The 21,037-nt window shown below is 49.1% G+C and overlaps 1 protein-coding gene across 1 annotated transcript; it reads right to left on the reverse strand.

Annotated features, from left to right (window-relative positions):
• Positions 1 to 402: 402 nt before the first annotated feature.
• On the reverse strand, positions 403 to 960 carry LOC120842514 (omega-amidase NIT2-like). Its single transcript, XM_040213645.1, has one exon. It carries the CDS (start codon positions 958 to 960, stop codon positions 403 to 405), a length of 558 nt encoding a protein of 185 aa, XP_040069579.1.
• Positions 961 to 21,037: the final 20,077 nt, after the last annotated feature.

Here is a 21,037-nt window from a genome sequence, read left to right on the forward strand (position 1 = left end):
AATAAAAAAGCAAGTTTTGTGCATAGTTCTTACATTTCGCTAAGTATTTACTGCAGGGTTTCATTCTCAAAAACAAAACGAAATACTTCGCTTTTGAAGTGCGTTTTCAGAAAATATCTTTAATATCTTAATTATTCGCATGAAGCGGAATATTATCACCGATCCGCGATGAGCCAATTTTTTGTGCCGATTCTTGTTTCTGTGCCTTTTCAATGATTACATATAGTATAGTCAGCGAAACGTTCGCTGCCGCTATGATGCTTTCATAATGTCTCTTTTCAAAAAGAAAGCTGAAATAATATTGTTATTGGGGTGTGTCCAAAGTAGCTTTATCGAAGTCGGTAATAGGGTCTCGCTTCATCTCTCAAAATAGTTCTTGGTGGCTAGGCACCCAACTTTTGTCTAAAGGAAGAACACGTTCTTGAAAAACTCTCTGTCGTCCTCGTTGCGTTCATGGTTCACAACGGTGTACAGGTCGTGTCTGTGGTGCTTCCTTATGGGCGTCTCCTTTTTCAACGAAGACAGATGGTCCAAGTCAACTTCCGCCATTACCCCTGCTTCATCATGTCCCGCCGACTGCACCACATCTCCCCGCGGATCGATCAGCATGCTGTGTCCGCAAGGACTATAAGTCGCGTCTTGGGTCCTCGGAGCTGACACCGATGCCACGTCTATCTGGTTGTCTATAGCGCGCGCTCTTGGAAGCAAATCCCAGTGAAGAGGACTCAAAGCCGTGTTGAAGGAACCAGGAAATACCAAGAGCTTGCAACCAAGGTCCGCGTAGAGGTGCGCTAGAGGGGCGAACCTCACCTCTTGGGAAAGTCCCACCGCCACTTTGCAGAAGGGAGTGTCGAAGGTGGTCAGGCGATCACCGGGCGTCAAGTAATCTGACTCACGAAACGCTTGCCTGCCAGGAACGTTTACAACGAGGAGGTTCAATCTTCGATGCTTGGCAACCATGGAGCCATCGGGACCGTATACCAGGCAGGTATCGTACAGTGCTAATCACACTTGTCTATAACGCGCGAGCGTGCGGCTTTCTCCGGGGAGCGCTAGACTGGTGGCATTCGCGGAAACTAAGCTAGTCACGTGGCGCAGCATGGAACGGTCCACTCAAGGGGTGTCCTGCCCCCTGTATCAACTTGATAAGCGATAAAAGTAAAGTGCTTTATGATATATTTTTGTTTTTTGATGACGATATCTTTGATACGCCTTCACGCTTTAGTTTGTTTATTGTTCGAGCAATGATGTTTGTAAAAAGCGTGTGAGCAGCCTTCCGCGTTAGCCGCCAGCTGATAGAGCGGGCAGGACAACCCTCGAGTGGGCCGTTCCATGTTGTGCCACGTGACTAGCTTGGTTTCCGCGAATGCCACCAGTCTAACGCTCCGCGGAGAAAGCCGCACGCTCGCGCGTTATAGACAAGTGTGATTAGCACTGTACAATTTTCCGTTGTCCTTCTCGGCCATAGAACCTCCGACGAGGTAGATCTTGTTCTTTCTTGCGGTAGAAGACAACATGTCACTTGTCTCTCCTGGAATGGTGTCGGCGTAGAGCTCCAAGTTGTTTAGCGTGTCGCTTGAGTAAGGAAACGTTGGAGACAGGCAGACAACTTGTGCTCCGCCGGACGCAAGTCTCTTGACGTGCATCCGTGCGTTCCGCAGGTTTTCGGATTTGTTGGTTGTCAACGACAGTTGTAGCAGCGCCAGGTAGAACTTGCTAGCTCTCATAATACTTCCAAAAAACAGACGGCCGCAGACAGACTCGTGGCTCTTTGTTGATGTGCACCAAGCTTGATATAGCCGTAGTTTCATAAAGCAAAACGAATTAAGTTTGCGGCGCTATACCACATTCGTTCCCTAACAAAAAATAAGGGGTAATTATATCTGAGCTATAAGATAACGTTCGCAATTGGTACACAGACATACAATTATATGGAGCGTAAGGGTATATAAATAGGCTGTTATTCAAAATATTAAAGACAAAAAAAAATTTAGTTACCGTGTTTTATGCACCTGCGCCCAGAGTCTCTTCCGATTTCCACAGAAGTTTCCCAACCTTTAAGGTCTAAAACAACGTGTAACAATTTTCCTGGATGGTATTTAGGTCGAATCGCGACGCTTGCTGGAAGTCACTTTGAGCATGATGGTTTAAAAAGACGAGAATTGACTGAGAGCAAATGAAGCAATACATAAGCTAAATCACTTTTGACTTGACATTTATGTTACTTGGTTCAGGGTTATTGTAATACTAATGTCTTTTATATTTTATATAGTTTTGAATTTAGCACTAACAGAGGCCTACAACGCCGAGCCGTTCGGTGGAATGTGTTATAGCCGCTAAGCCATTCGTAATCTTCCGTAAAGGTAATTAAGTAAACTGCCTATGTTTTTCACGCATAAAAAGTACTGTCTTATATTTTAACAGGACCTTAAAGTTAAAGGCTTTCCAACGCGACATAGATGAGAGAAGTGTACACTCAAGCACCTGCGTGTGTTAGAATGAACACACATTTGTTTGTCTCCTGAATGATGTTTGACAGTTCGTTTCAATGCGTGAGTAATAGTGCCCTGGTACATGCCCAGACCTCGGACTGATCTGGAGCACACGTATATAAACTTCGCAACGTCGCCCCGGGATGGCGCAACGGTCCCACTGACTGCGGAAACTGGCAAGGAAAAACCTCCTGCAAGAGCGGACGAATGCCGCCGGGGTGTATATTTCGAGAGGTTCGCCGAAAAGAGGCATAGCAACGGAGGTCGCACTGGATGCGCTGGTGATAGACCGACACGCTGGTTCCAAACAAGCCCGCTTTTGCCCACACCAGGTGGAGGCACTGCGCGAGCGCAGAAACCAGATTCGCGTGAGTTGAAGCTTTTGCGCATGCGCCGCGGCGACAACAGCGCCACTGCAGAGGCGTGACGTCAGAGCTGTGACGTCACTCGACATATCCTCCTTCGCCAATTTCGGAGCTGCGTAATTGGGGACGACGGGTGTATCACTGGGAGTGGGGAACGTGTTAAACATCCCCCCCCCACCCCCTTTAACGTGGAAGGGGGGGGGGGGGGTGTTTCGACCTAACTAACTCTCCTGCACCCGACTGGTAACGGTCGGGTGCAGGAGAGCTAGTGGGCATCGATTTTTTTTTTCTATTCCCGGAACTGCAGTGTAAAACGCAAACATTTTAATTGAAGGAAATGACATGGAAAGAGGGTAGTTTCAAACTCAGCTACTTACTTTGCTTCCACGAATCCTCATAGACCCAGAAATCTAAGGCCGACTACAGTTATCACTGAACTTCCACAAAAAGACAGTTACAACAAAAGAACTGGTTACCGGACATCGAACACACCCTTGTATCCCGAACTTTGTTCAGTTAAAATATACATAAAAATTAACCTTTATTCCTTCTCCCTTTGTCCCTCACCTTCAAACCGAACAACGAATCTAGCCTTCGCGAAGAAGGACTTGTAGTTCTCTATACTGACCTCCCAAGAGCCCTACCGAGAAGCAGCTGTTGTTAAGTTCGAAAAAGGGACCTTGTTAGATTGAAACGTGTGAGGTTGTTGTCAAACGCTCGTGCAATGTGGGGTAACAGTATATTGGCTTGTCTAATTGCCCGTCAGAAACATAGATATGGTTAACAGCTGAGATTTTTAAAGGTGAATATATGAACATATGAAAAAGTTCCCGCGTGTTTTTTTTTTTCCTGCTGCCTTTCCGTCACGGCATTCAAATTCGTACCTGCAGGATAGATGATAGGGTAGATAAAAGGAAAAAAATGATGGAATAGATAAAAGAAAAAAAAAAACTTTGGTCGATTTAACTAAACATGGTGATCATCGAAATGCGAATGTAACGTACATGTAAGGATACGTTCCATTTTTTTAACTGTAACGAGAACGGGTTCCCTCTCCACATACGAAACTTGTAACGGGAATGCGTTCCAAAAATCAGAAGGAACGAGAAACGACCTTTTGTTCGTTTTTTAAGAACGTGTACAACAAACACTGGCTCTAGTGGGCTCCTCCCACCAATGGAAATGACGTCCACTCTTGATGTTGTTGTTAATGATGTAGTTGGCTTAGTAGGGCGTAGGGTGTCTCTCCGTCGATGTTTTAAAATCCTTAAGAAAAAAGCAAAAAAAAAAAAAAAACGGCTTCCCCCCGGGGAAATTGAACATTGGTCCGCGCCTCTTGAAGTGGAGACGTTGCCACACAGCTAGACCACAGATTTTGTATAACTTTATTACTGAGCTACGCCAAACCCTTATTAACCCACTTTATTCTTAGGGTTCTCGAAGTACCCGAAAGACACAGCACGCGCGCTTTGGAGAAGTGCAAGGAAATATACGATAACAAACTGCCGTCGTACCTCAGCCAATTCTAATAGCTCGTACTGGGAGGCGCGCCTTCACGCGCTACGGAAAAAAAATAAACAAAAGCGTTCCGGACAAAATGGCTATATGTCTATTTTCTTCCGAATGCTTTTGTGCAGATACCTCACGGTCCGTGAACGTGATTCCGATGCTCAACGACTTTTTCGTGACGTGTTGCAGCTATCGTTGTGACTGTGCTGTGCATGAACACATTGGGTAGGGCTCTATAAAAAGATTGAAAAATAAAATTTCCTCAATCGCTACCGCCTCGAGGGCACAACCAATATTAATGCCAATTTGATATAAATGAATTGGATCCTAAGATCAAGTGTGAATTTTACCAAAAAGCAAACTGGGGGCAAAAAAGGAAAAAAAAAGTACCGGAAACAACCCAAAGGAACACCCTGGGAAAAAAATGAAAGACGTTTACAATCCGCTGTAACACTGAATTAGAGCGCAGCTCTTGAGGAGGAGGAGGGGAAGGTACGGAGAGGAGGCTAAGTTCCTCCTCCTCTCCTGTTCGCCTCCCATTTAGGGGAAAATTTTCCGCTAAATTTAGCGGGGGAATTTCACGCTAAAGTTAAAGGGAAATTTTTCCCGCTAAATTTAGCGGGGAATTGTTTTCCACTCAATTTAGGGGGAAAACTTTTCCCCGCTAAATGAGAAAATCTTTTTTCTCATTTAGGGAAAAAATTTCCCGCTCAATTAGAGGAAAAAATTCTCCCTAACTCTAAGCGCTCTTAGACGCTTAGGGCGCCTAAAAGCTGCGCTCTAAAACCAACGAGAAAGAGCCCATCAAAACTCGAGCCCACGCCCTCCTTCTACCGGGTCATGAGCGTGAATCACAGTGGGATCGGCGGCCCCGCAAGGCAACTATGCGCCAAGCGTTCCCGCCAATGTGATTACTTTTATATCTCTCGGCTCCCCCGGAGGGCTCCCCAGTGCAAGGGCCCCTGGCGCCCTAGTGCGAGGGACCCTCCAGGACGGGAGGGGGCAAAGGGGGCGAAGGGGACCCCCCCCCCCCCCCCTTCCCCCCGTCCTACCCAGGGAGACTCGAGAAGCCGCCACTCATTATGTCAGCCTTCCCCTTGAAGAGGCCGCCTCGATCATCCGGTGACCAAGCCGAGCCAAAGGCTCCCCTTCTCCGGCGGGGAAGGCTTCCTGAGAAGAGCTTCCTTCCCCAGCGGGGAAGACTTCCTGAGAGGAGCCCCAGAACTGGGGCTCCCCCCCCCCCCCCCCCCCGCCCACAGGCCGTGGGGGGGGGGGGGGAGGGGGAGGGTTTGTGGACGAACACGGGACTGCTGAATTTTACTGCGATAGCAGTTAGTGCGACACTTCGCGGGTTTATCACTACAACGTGAAGAACGTTAAATACCTCACGCTAGCGGTTGTACTGGACTGGCTAAATTTCTCCTCTACAGGTGGGAGGATCGCCGCCCGTTGAGGCAGACTAAGTTTTCGGCTGTATAAATATACACACAAGCAATTTTTTTATTTAAATCGTAATTGACAAATAAGAATCGATAACAGCACGGATGCTAATTACACAAATATTGCTTTGATATGGCCCAGTTGACATTCTGATGCTTTGCTGCGCTGCGTAGATGAAAGGAAAACACACCTCGTAAAATTTAAACTAAAGCAGAAAATAGACGAAGAACAACACACATGACTGGCGCACACCAACAACTGTGTAATTTCTTTCTCATCTTTCTGCCCCCACAGCGCCACACAGTCACCATATTTTTTTTATATAATAGAGTGCACGTGGAGCGAAAGCTCGAGTTGCAGAATCCAAGGATCCTGGGTTAAATAATAATAATAATAGGAGTTTATTTTCCAACAAAGTACAGGTTTTAGGGCGGCTTGGAAAAAAAGCTGTTAGCGCATCTTGACTGGTTTCAAGCCCCCACGACATCGGCAGCGGCAGAACAGCAAAAAAAAAAAAAGACGAGAAAAAAAAAAACATTATTTTTACACGGGAGAATCATTTGCACGTATATTAGAAACAAAGTCGGGTTCTATAAGAGGACACTGCCGCAGTGTTTTCGAACGAAAACACATGAAATACACCCACAAGAAAAGCATACATTGCACAAAACCACAGTCAACCTTCCGAGGGGAGAGGGGCCCCGTCAGGATGGTGACGACCGATGATGGTGTTCGCCCGATGGTAGTCCCCCGGGAAGTCGATTAAGAAAAAAAAAACTAAAAGTTGTTCAATCCCGCTGGACACATTACGACGTTGGTAGGTTTACGGTGGCCAGTGTGGCCACGTTTATTTTGAGAACAAAACGACAAGTCAACGGTAATACCAAAACTTCCGAAATTAAAACCCCATACTTTAGTCCCCAGTCTCAAGAGCCGAATTCCCGAGAACCCTCTCGGCAGCCCTTTTCTAGCCTCGTAGATGCCTCCTTTCCCTCCAGAGATGGACCAATCACTTCAAATTTCACCACTCCCACGTGGTACACTGTCGTCCAATGGTCGGCGAGCTGTAATCCTGTCGCTGTAACCGCCAAACCTCAATTCCTTGTAAGGTTGTTCTCTGCAATTTTTCCAGTCTGACTGGCGCCAACCGCTAAGTTATTGCATCGGGCAAAAAGCGACAATTTTACACTAAGCGGCGAAACCCTCTATATAGAGGCACATTCGGCTAAAAGCCACAACGAGCTGCAAGAAGGGATCTGTCCGAGCAGACTACCGAAACCCGAGACGTTTCTTAACGACCGCGGGGAAGCCGCTCCCCACTCCCGGCCGCTCTGCCCCCGCAAATGCTCCCTCCAAAACGCCGACACTCACAAAGAAAGCTAAAAAAAAAAAAAAAAAAAAAAACGATGCCGACGCAACTGTAGAAAGATAGACTTTTCTAAAACAAATCTTACTTATTTCTAACAAAATCCTTTGTTACTTAACACCTCCCCACCAAGAACGTTGCAAGTACACTTGCTGTTCGCGCAACATCTGTCCCCCTTTTCGAGACAGACGTGTAGCATACAAAAACGAAACAACAACAGAGGAGCTATACCCCCTGCCAAAAAAAAATAATCTGTTGAGCGACAGGGAAAACCAACAACACACAAAAAAAAAAGAACACAAGGAAACACAGTCCGGTGAGACCCAAACCCGTACGTTCCAGATTCCACCATGACCAGTATTTACCTAAAGGAAACCGTAGACGCAGGCACCCAATTCGGGACCGCTAACCGAAAAACAAAAATCCACAATACCTTTACAACACTGAAAAGTCAGAATTCGCCTTACTCGATGCGGTCGAGCCTCGACAAGGCATCTGCGCAAGTATTCAGAGACCCTTTGATGTGGGATATTTCAACATCGTATTTCTGTAACGCCAGAGTCCACCTCGTCAGACGAGCACTCGAGGGGGCCTAGTAAGTCAAATAGGTTAGCGGGTTATGATCTGTCCTCACCTTTACCTTTGAACCGAACAGCCACGTGTCCAAACGTCCCAATGCCCACACCGCAGCGAACGCTTCTCTCTCGACAGCTGACCATTTCGACTGAGCGGCAGTAAGCTTCTTGCTCAAAAACGCTATTGGTTTCTCCCCTTCCTGCGACTCCTGGGAGAGACATGCCCCCACGGCGTGTTCGGATGCGTCGGTCGTGAGGATAATTTCCTTGCTCATGTCCGGGGCGGCCAGAGTCGGCACAGTAGCCAGCGTTTCCTTTACCGAGTGAAACGCCCGTTCTGCTTCTGTGCTCCACGGTATCGTGTTGGGAACCCGGCGGTTCGTGAGGTCAGTCAATGGGCGCACTACTTCCGAATATCCTGGAACGTATTCTCGATAATAGTTGAATAAGCCCAGGACACTTCTTAGTTCCCTCTTTGCCTTCGGCGCCTTGAGTGCTGCAATGGCGCTCATTTTCTCCGGGTCTGGAGCATGTGACGATGACCCCACCACGTGGCCAAGATACTTTACCTTCGGCTGTGCGAACCTACACTTTGTCGGGTTTACAGCAAGTCCCACAACCTGAATTGTCTCCAGAACCTTCTGGAGATGTTCCAAGTGCTCCTCCCAAGTCTCCGAATATACCGCCACATCATCAATGTATGCAGAAGCGTACCCCTGGTGTTCTTTTAGTACCTCATTCATGACGCGTTGAAATGTCGCAGCGGAAGTTTTGAGCCCGTACGGCATCACTTTCCACGCATACAGCCCGCGCGGGGTCGCAAAGGCTGTGTACCTCTGCGAGTCCTCGTCTACCGGTACCTGCCAATAGTCTCGCGTCATGTCCAACACCGATATGTATCTGGCTTTTGCCACGTCGTAAAGCAGTTCTGTGACATTCGCCATCGGGAAGCTGTCTGCCTCTGATATTGCGTTCAAACGTCTGTAGTCTATACACATTCGGATCGACCCGTCTTTCTTGGCGACACACACGACAGGGTGCGCAAAGCTGCTGTCCACAGGGTAGATAAAGTCCCACTCGAGCAGCTGTGCTACCTGATCTTCGACCGCTTTTCTGAGGGCGATCGGCACCCTGTACGGATATGACTTCAAGGGTTTCGCTTCGGCAACCAGCGCTATCTTATGTACCCCAACCACACTTCTCCCTGGTTTTTCAGAGAATACTTTCCTGAACTTCCTCAGCAATGTCGCGAGTTCCACCCGCTGGTCCGCACCAAGATGTGGCGAGTCATGGGTGATCTCCTCGATGGTCGCGTGATGCGCATTGTTTGCCGGAACGCTCTCTACATCTCCGAATTCTTCATCGGATTCCAAGATAACCCCAACATTCTGTGCCCGTGCGACATACCTGCGCAACTTGTTAGCGTGTACCCACCTGTCACCCCTCTCCGGACAGTCAACGATGTAACTGTCCGCGCGTTTTCGCTCCTTGATCACTGCGGGCCCCGACCATTTCGGCTGGAGTTTACCGGAGAGCCCCGTCTCGAGAACAAGCACCCTCTCGCCCACCGTGAACTCTTTCGGGCGTGCCCTCAAATTGTACCGGTGGGCATATGCCTGTTGTTTCGCATTAGCATGCTCGTCAACAACGCGAGCTGAGTCTGCCATTCTTTCTCTCAAATCTTTCAGGTACTTGGCCGCTGGCCTGTTTAGTCCTAAAGGCGGCGTCCATTGCCCCGTCCATGTTCTTTTCAGTATAGACAGCGGGCCCTGAGGCTCTCTACCATACATCAATTCGAATGGGGACCTCCCCGTGACCTCATTCGGGACCTCCCGATACGCCCAAAGAAGGCACGGCACGTACTGGTCCCAACACCCTCCCCTCTCACTCACCACGTGGCGAAGCATTGCCTTAAAGGTGCCATTCCAACGCTCCACGATACCATTACTCTGGGGGTGATCAGGCGTAGAAAACCGAATTTCCACGCCCAATCGGCTGAGCAGCTCCTTGGTGAGCTGAGGCGTGAAATTCGTTCCTTGATCACAACAGATCAGTTCGGGCACCCCGTGTCGCGAGAACACATCAACCAGTGCCTGGCACGTGGACTTTGCTGTGAGCGAGCGGAGAGGAATTACCTCGGGCCATCGCGTGCAGAGATCTACGACGGCCAGAGCGGACCTATGCCCGCGAGCTGAGCATGGCTCCATGGGACCGATGCAGTCCATAAAGACAGTCTCGAAACGTCGCTCAGGTCTCGTCAACGGAGTTATTGGGACTCGGTCCGTCACCATTTCCCGCGCGAAAATCCGACACCCATGACAAGACTGACAATATCTCTTGACATCCGCCGCCATGGTTGGCCAAAAGAACGAATTTCTAATTATCTGTTTTGTTTTCTTTTGTGAGAAGTGCCCTCCACATGGCATGTCGTGCGCCAATTGTAACACCTCTTCCCTACGGGGCTTCTGGAGCACCAGCTGTTTGCATTCTTTCCCATCAATTTGTTCCGTGTGATACAACAAATTACCTTCAATCAACATGCCATGTGTGCCGCTTCGGGATAGTTCCCACGAGCCCTGCAAAGAGCCGTCGTCTCGCTGTTCGCTTACGAACCCCGTTTCGGTCGCGCTCCGTTCCGTAACTGTCTCGACCAAGTCTGCATCACACGTGCTCCCGGCCGAATCAATACCCTCTACCACTTCCTCGAACTCCAAAGGGGGATCGCCGGAGACCTGGTCCTGTTCCGCTCTGATTTCTGCCTCCAGCCTTTGCACCTGTTCTGCCTGCTCAGCAGACTCAGAGTTTGCTCGCGTAAGCTCCTCAAATGCGTCCGGCGTCAGCAGCGCGTCCACCCCCTGCGCGAGTCTTTCCGTTACCGCACACAGCACGGCGAATGTTGGCCAGTCCCGCCGTCTGCGGTGTACAGCCCCAACGGCACATACCTCAGCTCTGCCGTCACCGTCTGACCGAATGCACCTCTGAGCATGATTTCTCCCCCTCCCCGCCTGCGTGACCCCTCGGGCACCACCTCCCGCCTCACGACAGTTATGTCAGCGCCCGAGTCCAAACAGGCAGAGAAGGGTGTGCCCCCTGCCGTAAGCTGTACCCAGCTTATACCCGAACCTGTTTCCCCATGCCTGCGCGTCCCCGCCGTCTCAAGGGTCTCGCGTGACTGCGGCAAAAGCGCTGCCCTTGCACTCAGACCCGCGGAGGCCGATTTATTCCCGGAGTCCACGGCTCTATGCGCTAATCCAGGACAGTTCTGCCTAAAATGCCCCAGCTTCCCACACGCGAAGCACCCCTGTGGTCGGGGTTTCTCAATCCTTCGCTGGTCTCCCCCAACTTTCGCAGGCCCACCCCGTAAGTTCACCTGTGGCTTCTCAGCCAGTCTCTGGGGCCTCCAGTTTCGATTGTGTCGACTCTCCTCAAATTTCTCCGCAAGTCCCGCCACTTCCTTTGGCCTTAGCCATTCTTTGGTTTCGTTCTGAAGGACGTAAGCGCGTACATCATCCGGCATGGCATGCTTTAGGCGATCTGAGATGATCAGCTGCCGTAGATCATCTAGTGTCTCTACCTTGCGGCTCTCCATGTAGTATCCATACATAGTATTAAGATTTGTAGAGAACTGTGCCCACGACTCGTTCTCTTGTTTGCGCGCGACATTAAACCTCCGCTTGTACTCATCCGGAGTCATCCTGAGCTCGTCGAGGATAATGTCTCGTAGCTCCTTGTACTTCACTACCCGTCCCTCTGCTCTGTTTGCCACAACGGCGCTCGCTTTCTCATTTAGAAACAGCAAGAGGATTGCCCCGTGTAGGTCCTGCGGCACCTCACAACTCACCAACATTGTTTCAGTGCTTTTAAACCATGCAGGCACCAATGTGTCTGTCACGGGCATTGGCGCCAGCACCGCACGTAGCTCCTTTGCATACCGTCCGACTCCCCCCGCACCCCGAGTGCTCTCTTCATGAGAGTGCTCCGTTATTTTTAGCTGCTCTAATTTTATTTTCTCGAGATCTATCTTTAGTTTCATGAGTGTAATCTCAGCACTAAGGTCATCCGAATCCGGTGACTGCCCTCCCCCACTGTTGCCAGCATCTGGTTCAGAGTTGGCCTAACTGAGGAAAGACCCTGGGGTCTTCGATCTAGTCTCTCTGGTCATGATGAGCCTCGGAGAAAACGGGAAAGGGACTCACCCACTGTTGTTTGGCAAAATCCAATTAGCTGTTCCTCCAGTCGCCGCCATCCACTTGCCGCAGTGTCCCCACTCGGCCTGGCGATCATGCCCGTCGCCTGGAAGTCTCAGCTCCTTCTTCGGTCACCGGAAAAAAATCAGAAAAAAAAATCACACAGAAAAGAAAAACGCACAATTTTCTGGCACCACAACGAAGTTCAGCACTGCAGCGACGATCTCGTCTCTCCTCTTGAGGCTTGCCCCGACATTCTGTCGCCGTTCGCTGAAGATGCTTCGCCGGTCCGCAGGTGAAGCCACAGGTCCTCCTGTTCTCCGACGTAAATGACACCCAGGACCGCCTGTCAGCTGCCACCACTCCTTTTGGGTAACTGTAGCCCCCCGGGCTCCTCGCGTAGATATTGCCACGGTCCTCACTCCGGCAAGAGCGAGCCTTGTCCGCAGTCCAGCAGACGACTTCTTTAGGTAACTGTACCCCGCCGGGCTTCTCATGTAGATATTGCCATGGTCTTGATCACTTTGGCAGGAGCGACCCTTGTCAGCAGTCCAGCAGACGGGACCCTTGTCTGCAGTCCAGCAGACGCGACCCTTGTCCGCAATCCAGCGGACGAAACACTTGTCGCATAGAGCCCAGTTACGCTCCGCCTGCCTCCGTTGATGCCGTCGTTTTCGCTCACCGCCCGTCGCAGGAAGTCAGCAGGATCCTGTCGACTGCGCCAGTCAACTTTCCGAGGGGAGAGGGGCCCCGTCAGGATGGTGACGACCGATGATGGTGTTCGCCCGATGGTAGTCCCCCGGGAAGTCGATTAAGAAAAAAAACTAAAAGTTGTTCAATCCCGCTGGACACATTACGACGTTGGTAGGTTTACGGTGGCCAGTGTGGCCACGTTTATTTTGAAAACAAAACGACAAGTCAACGGTAATACCAAAACTTCCAAAATTAAAACCCCATATTTTAGTCCCCAGTCTCAAGAGCCGAATTCCCGAGAACCCTCTCGGCAGCCCTTTTCTAGCCTCGTAGATGCCTCCTTTCCCTCCAGAGATGGACCAATCACTTCAAATTTCACCACTCCCACGTGGTACACTGTCGTCCAATGGTCGGCGAGCTGTAATCCTGTCGCTGTAACCGCCAAACCTAAATTCCTTGTAGGGTTGTTCTCTGCAATTTTTCCAGTCTGTCTGGCGCCAACAGCTAAGTTAATGCATCGGGCAAAAAGCGACAATTTTACACTAAGCGGCGAAACCCTGTATATACAGGCACATTCGGCTAAAAGCCACAACCAGCTGCAAGAAGGGATCTGTCCGAGCAGACTACCGAAACCCGAGACGTTTCTTAACGACCGCGGGGAAGCCGCTCCCCACTCCCGGCCGCTCTGCCCCCGCAAATGCTCCCTCCAAAACGCCGACACTCACAAAGAAAGCTAAAAAAAAATAAAACGATGCCGACGCAACTGTAGAAAGATAGACTTTTCTAAAACAAATCTTAATTATTTCTAACAAAATCTTTCGTTACTTAACAACCACTCTCGCGTAAGAAATGCAACAAAACATTAAAGAACAACAAAACATTCAAAAGCATCTTTCAGTCATGGCTGTTCCGGCTAGAGATCCCTCATCCCCCCTGCCCGTTTCGATCTGGATAAACTTTGTACCGGGGCGTGGCCGTGTAACACTACTGCGTGGTGCACGTTAAAGACCCCAGCCTAGCGGTTGTACTGCACTGCAAAGCAAATTCTTGTGTGTATATTTATACAGCCGGAAGTTAGTCTGCCTCAGTGGGCGTCTTGTGTCTCAGCTGTAGATGAGCAATTTAGCCAGTGCGGTACAACCGCTAACCTGGGGTCTTTAACGTGCACCACCCAGTAGTGATACACGACCGCACGCCGGTCCGATGCTCATCCAAATCGAAACGGGCAGGGGCGGGGATTGAACTGTACTGCACTGGCAAAATTGCTGATCTACAGGTAACAACGTCGCCATGTTCTGGCAGACTAGAGTCCTTCTGTACAAACAACTAACGACCAATTTGTTTGTCAAAATACGGTGTGGAGGGAGAAAGACGAAAAAAAGATTGCACAAATGTTAGTTTGCGCCATTCATGTACATTGTCTTTTCTATCCTCGGCTTTAGTTTAAATTTTATCAAGTCCGTTTTTCTTGCATCTACGCAGCGCAGCCAACCTTCACACCAATTATAACAGCCGGTAGGTAACGATAAATTGCGTTCCTAGTAGCAGACTGCCGTAAAAATACATTTGTATCTAGGATTCACCTCGTAGTACTTGTTTGTAGGATTCACGACGGGGACGACGGTAAATGCACGGCACCATCACCTCAAGACCGGTTCGCCACGCAGTTCATCGCACAGTCACCTTTCCACGCCCTTCGAGAGGCGACAGTGTTATTGAAAATCAACGTCGTCTATATCAAACACATTGGCGTTGCTTAAATACCTACGTCGACGGCGAAACACGAACAAAAACGCTGCCATTTTGGACGCTTCTCCCTCATCTCGAGTTGAACTCGCCCAAACTCGCCTACGTCGGAGCCGGCAAGCTTTTCGCATCCGCGGCTGCTTCTGCCACATCACAATGACGTCACAGTCTCTCCGCCGCGAGTTCCGAATATACAAGTCCCCGACCGCCTCAAACCCTCCGTTGTGGCCCCCGCAGGGGGCACCTGTGAAAGCAGGTGTTTGGAGAGTGGCGTCTCCACGGACCCCGAGTCATGCGGGTTCGCCCGCCCACGTATGGCTGTGCGTGGCTTTCCCGTGTCCGGGGAAAAGGGCATCCTGGTGGTTGAGCCGAGCCCGGGGTAGGTTTGGACCCTTCGGGGCCCCCCGGGTGAGGCAATACACCACTTCGGCCCCTGCTTCTCGTAGACGGGAGTCCTGGTAAGGCCCGACTAGGATGATTCAGTCTAGTCGCCACTTCTACTATCCCCTCTCTGCTTTCACCCTTGTCTTCTCCTCCTTTTCACTCTTCTCATTTCTCTTCTTTCCTTTTCAACTCCTTTGGCGGCAAGGGCTAACCTTGGGTGGCGACAGACACCTTGTCCAGAACCACTCTTGGTTATAGAGACTGGGCAGCACTAATAGCGTAACGTCTTCAGCCAAGCCATTCTTGTTATGGAGCGTTACCTATTCCCTTGTTGGGCTCGGTGGTGGACGGTGCACCACAGTTTCCGAAAACCCTCCCACTTCATATGGGTTCTCAAGCTAAAAAACCTTTTGATCGGGCCCAGAAAAGGGTCCGCACCGAAGCGCTACAGATAGAAAAACCAACATACACATTTTCAAAGTTCCCCAAGTTTCTTGTCATGCATTCTGAGGATGAAAAACCGCTTGGCAAGTTGTCCCCTTTCCTCATTTCAAAAGTTCTTGAAGGAGTGATTGGGAAGAACTACAATGCAAAAAAGATGGCATCTGGTGATCTCCTAGTGGAGATACACAGTAAGCAACAAAGTTATTCACTATTAGCACTAAACTGTGTGACTGATTACAAAGTCACTGTCACACCTCATAGAACACTTAATACAATTAAAGGGGTGATCTCAGAAGACGACCTGCTCGAGTGTACAGAAACCGAAGTAGTTGAGGGCCTTTCTACACAAGGGGTAATCGCTGCTCGGCGTATTACTCTTCGCCGCGATGGTGTTGAACACAAGACGAAACACATCATCCTCACATTTGAGTCAACTACACTTCCTGAAGTTGTGAAGGCAGGATATCTCCAGTGCCGCGTCCGCCCCTATGTGCCAAACCCTCAGCGGTGTTTTACATGCCCACTGTTTGGCCATGGGTCACGGAACTGTCGAGGAAGTGACACTTGTGCCAAGTGTTCTAGCAAGGAGCACGTTGCTGATGTGTGCGAGAATGAGCCCCACTGTGCTAACTGTAGCGGTAAGCACCCAGCGTACTCCCGATCCTGCCCATTATGGAAACAGGAAAAAGAAATCCTCACCTTGAAGGTTACCGAAAATGTTTCATACGCTGATGCAAAGAAGCGTTTCGCCTTTGTATCCAAAGGCTCTTATGCCGAGGCCGTACGCAGGGGACCGGTACGGCCAATGGTTTCGACGGGAACGCAGACGTCTACGGACAGTCTGCGCCTCCCGTCGAGGTCTCCGTCCTCGGGAGCGGTGCCAGTGACACCGCTTTCGAACCGTAAGGTGGATGCTGCCTCTTCTGCATCCACCGCAGGGCAGGGGCTGACCCCCCCTGCTCCACCTGGCACTTTGGCCCCTAGGGGCCGAGGCCTACCCCCTCGCTCCTCTGCTCCCCAGAGGAAGCCCGGTGAGACGTCGAAGCAGTTGGCCCCTAAGGGTCAACCGACGACACCACCGGAAGAGCCCATGGAAGAGTGTGGGCTCAGATCCGACGACGAGGCTATCCTCTCGGGATCGGAGTCCTCCCTCGCTGCTCCCACTACCTCTAGTGGGAAGCAAAATGACTGCGCGAAAAAGAAAAACGCTCCGCGCATAAAAATTGATTTTAAACCCTAATAACCTTTTTTTTACCCATTTTTGCAGTTTATAAGTTGAACTGCTATGACTAAACAATTAGGTATCATGCAGTGGAACTGTCGCAGCCTTCTTCGTAATATTGATGACGTTAATTTTTTTCTCGATGAGCTTCGTCCTGTGGCACTCTGTTTGCAGGAAACCCATCTGACCGACAAACACACACAGGTCTTACGCCGGCACCAGTTTTTTAGGAAGGATCGTCTTTCTCCTAACCCTTCTGGAGGTGTCGCAGTTGTAGTGCAGAGCGGGGTTGCGTGTGCTCAGGTTCCTCTACAAACACCACTCGAGGCAGTAGGAGTTCGCGTTCTCCTTGACCGACTCGTCACCCTCGTCTCTCTCTACCTGCCACCCAACGTTCCACTGCAGCTCCACGAGCTAAGAGGACTCATAGATCAGCTGCCTGAGCCTTTTTTAATTCTAGGTGATTTTAACGCCCACCACCCTCTGTGGGGTAGTGTTCGTCAGGATTCCCGTGGTGGAGTTTTAGAACGACCTTTATTATCCTCCGTGCTCTGTCTTCTGAATAAAAAGGAACCAACGTTTTTTAGTGCTGCTCATAACACCTTTACATCAATAGACCTTTCCATATCACCATCAGTTCTACTTCATTGCTTTTCATGGAAGGTTTTAGATAATCCATTTGGCAGCGATCATTTCCCCATAATTTTAGAAAGTTCAATACCCCTTCCTTCGCTTTTGACCCGCCTTCCAAAGTGGAAATTAGAGAAGGCTGACTGGGCTCTTTTTGGTTTAAATGCCGTACTGGATCCATCGCTTTTTCGCAGTATGTCCCCCGAGGAGGCGGTGGTGTTTGTCACTGAATGTCTAATTAATGCTGCTGCATCTTCTATTCCACAAACATCCGGCGTTCTACCCCGGAGATGCAAACCCTGGTGGAATGAGGACTGCACAGTCACTCGCAGGAAACAGAACAAGGCATGGGGTATATTTCGCCGTTATCCCACTGCTTTGGACCTGATTGAATTTAAAAGAATGTAGGGCCAAGGCACGTTTAACACGGAAACAGGCAAAGAGGACATCATGGGAAAAATATATATCTTCTCTAAATAGCTTTGTCCCAGCTAAAGAAGTTTGGGATCGCCTGCGGAAAGTTCGAGGAGATTACCAATCTTTCCGAACTCCTCTGTTTTCTTCCCCCTCTGTATCGCTGAAAGATCAAGCAAATGTTCTTGGGGAGCATTTCCATCTTATTAGTAGCTCCTCTAATTTTAGCGAAAAATTCAAGAAGTTCCAGTCGACTGTTGAAAAGCAGCCCATCTCGATGTCGGAGGGTGGTTCATTTTTTTACAATAGACCATTCACAATGTGTGAAGTCAAAGTCGCTCTTGGTGCAAAGACGCAGTCTGCACCAGGGCCAGACAGACTCCACTATGAAATGTTGAGGAAACTGTCCCCTGAATCTATGAACGGTCTGTTAACTTTCTTTAATCATCTATGGCAAGCTGCTGCCTTTCCTCGTTGCTGGAAACATGCCCACATAATCCCTTTTTTGAAACCTGGGAAAGACCCTTCCATTCCTACGAGCTATCGTCCCATCGCACTCACAAGTTGCTTAGGGAAGACTTATGAGCGGCTTGTGAATCGTCGTCTTGTCCATTTCTTAGAGACTGAGAATTTTTTTGATGTAAACCAGTGCGGCTTTCGGGAGGGACGAGCGACCACCGATCATTTGGTTCGCCTAGAGACCGCTATACGTGAGGCATTTGTACACCGGCAGCATTGTGTCTCGATGTTTTTTGATTTACACAAAGCATATGATACCACATGGAGGTATGGAATACTTCGTGACTTGTACAATTGTGGTGTACGGGGCCGCATGCTTCATTGCATACAGAGCTTTCTCAGCGAAAGAACCTTTCAAGTCCGATTGGGCTCCACACTTTCATATGTTTTTTCTCAAGAAAATGGTGTTCCTAAAGGAGGACTGTTGAGCGTTACCCTCTTTGCTGTAAAGATTAACAGTCTAGCTAAGGTTATGCCATCATCAGTAACTTACTCTCTATATGTGGATGGTGTGCAAATCTCTGTGTCTTCCTGTAACCTCTCCAGTTGTGAACGACAATTGCAGCTCAAAATCAACAGAATGTGTAAGTGGGCAGACGAAGACGGCTACAAATTTTCTCCTGAAAAAACAGTCTGTGTTCCTTTTTCATTACGCCGGGGATTGTCTCTTGATCCTTCCTTGCATCTTAATAGCATTGAGATATCAGTCCAACAAGAACACAAATTTTTGGGTGTTATTTTTGACAAGAAACTTACCTTTGTACCCCATCTGAAGAATTTGAAACGGAAATGCTTGATGTCATCAAGCACCCTAAAAGTGCTATCGCATATGTCGTGGGGTGCTGATAGGCGCTGTCTTCTACGACTGTATAACTCCTTAGTTCGATCCCGCCTCGACTATGGTGCAGTAGTATATGGTTCAGCGCGGCCATCCGCTTTTAAAGCGCAGACCGCATAGCGCGTTTTTGCTCGCGATTCAGGCGCGTCGGCGTTAAACTGACGTCATTTCCTGCGCGCGGGCGCGCGTTTTCGCGGGAGCGTTGGTTTCTAGCCGACCCAGAACAAGACGCACGCGCCGAGGCGTCGAAGCGGCTCTCGCCCAATGAGGGTCGGTCGAACTATCACGTGATCCTGCACAGTACGCTGTTTCGTATTCAGCACATTTCAAAGTGTTCAAAAGCATCTTTAATTTCCATGTAAAAATTGAAAAGATGTTCTTTTGACACACAAACCTGTTTTATTTACTTATTTGTTCATTTAATTCTCATTTTGTAGTATTTGCGTCAACACTTACATCGCGTGTTAAGAATTCTGTTATCTGGCAACGCTGATAACGCGCGGCCGGCGGTGCTTGACTTTGTCTGCATGCGGGTGCCCCCGCGTCAGCTTCCGCGCGAGCATTCATAGCGCGTCGCGTTTTCGCGTGCAGAAAAACGCGCCATGCGGTCTGCGCTTAAGATGCTTGACCCAGTACACCACCTTGGACTACGACTTTCTACAGGTGCATTTCGCACATCTCCTGTGAAGGGTTTGTATGCTGATACGCATCAAATGTCCCTTGAGAAACGGAGGCAGTACCTCAGCGTCTCTTATGCTTACAAAGTATTTTCAAATCCAAAGCATCCCTCCTACAGTCCCCTTCATGCTTGCAGAAGTTCACAGCTTTTCGAAAACAAGCCGACCATTGTTAGACCATTAAGCCTCCGTTTGCAAAGTACTTGTCAATCCCTTAATATCCCCCTCCATGAGATTCCCTTGCTTAAAAACACTCATAGGGTTGCTCCATGGGATGTTCTGCCGATCTTCTTTGACTGGTCACTTGCAAAATACAGTAAGAGGGTCATTTCACCACAAATCCTCCGGCAGGAGTTCCTCTCCTTGCAACAAAAATATGCAGACTACCTGGAGTTTTATACAGATGGGTCCAAATCGTCGTCTTTCGTAGGGTGTGCTTTCTATTCCGCCTCCTACAGCAAAGCCACACAAGTTGACTCTAGGGCAAGCATTTTCACTGCAGAGCTTTATGCTATTTTACTAGCGGTCGAACATATACTCGACAATAGTATTATGAAAGCTGTAATTTTTGTCGACTCACAAAGTGCCTTATTGGCTGTGTCCTCCCTGATGCCCACAAAGAACCGCCTTGCACAACATCTACATGGTAAGATCAATAGCGCCCTGCGACGCGGTCGGGACATTAAATTCTGCTGGGTGCCAAGCCACGTTGGTATTTTGGGCAATGAAGAGGCGGATAAATTGGCCGTGTCTGCCCAAGGCTCGTCTATAACATTCAATTGCTTACCTTACCAAGACATGAAACCACTTCTGAGGAAATCTATTTTTCTCAAATGGCAGCTGGAATGGGATACAGGGAGCAACAACAAACTTCACATTATCAAGCCCGTTCTGGGCGTTTGGGAGAGCTCTTACAACAGGGAACGTCGTATGGAGGTTCTTCTGTGCCGTCTAAGAATAGGTCACTCCCGTGTGACACATCAGTATCTGCTTCGTGGTGAGGATGTTGCACTATGTGAACATTGTGGAGAGCTTCTGACCGTGTTGCACATTTTGTGGCATTGTTCGTCCCATCAACCACTCCGTCAATCATGTTTTCTCGAACGTTTAGGGATCATCTCCCATTTCATCCCTCTTTTTTGCTTGGTGATAAACCTTTAGTTCCATTCAGTCGTGTCTTAGACTTTTTAAAACAAACTGGATATTTATACCATTTGTAAATATGTAGCCTCAAAGTAAACTTTTGTTATAATATGCTCGAAATACGTTAAGTTTGGCGCATTATGGCCCTCTTTGCTGCTGCGCCAATAAACTCCTAATCATCATCATCATCAACCTCCGTTGTGGCGTCACGACCTAGGGAGTGACCGCACGTGTAGACATCATAGGTCGGCATTTTAAGCTGTCCTTAATCAAGCTCACGATCACCATTTTTTTCCGCAATCAGAACTCACGCCCACTTACGGTCACGATTTACTCAAAATAGGACCATCACCCGGACTAGCCCTCACGGTTCAACACAAAACAAAAACTCAC

Source organism: Ixodes scapularis, unplaced genomic scaffold, assembly GCF_016920785.2.
Source record: "Ixodes scapularis isolate PalLabHiFi unplaced genomic scaffold, ASM1692078v2 PGA_scaffold8__174_contigs__length_109621045, whole genome shotgun sequence".
In the NCBI taxonomy this organism is placed as follows: Eukaryota; Metazoa; Arthropoda; class Arachnida; order Ixodida; family Ixodidae; genus Ixodes; species Ixodes scapularis.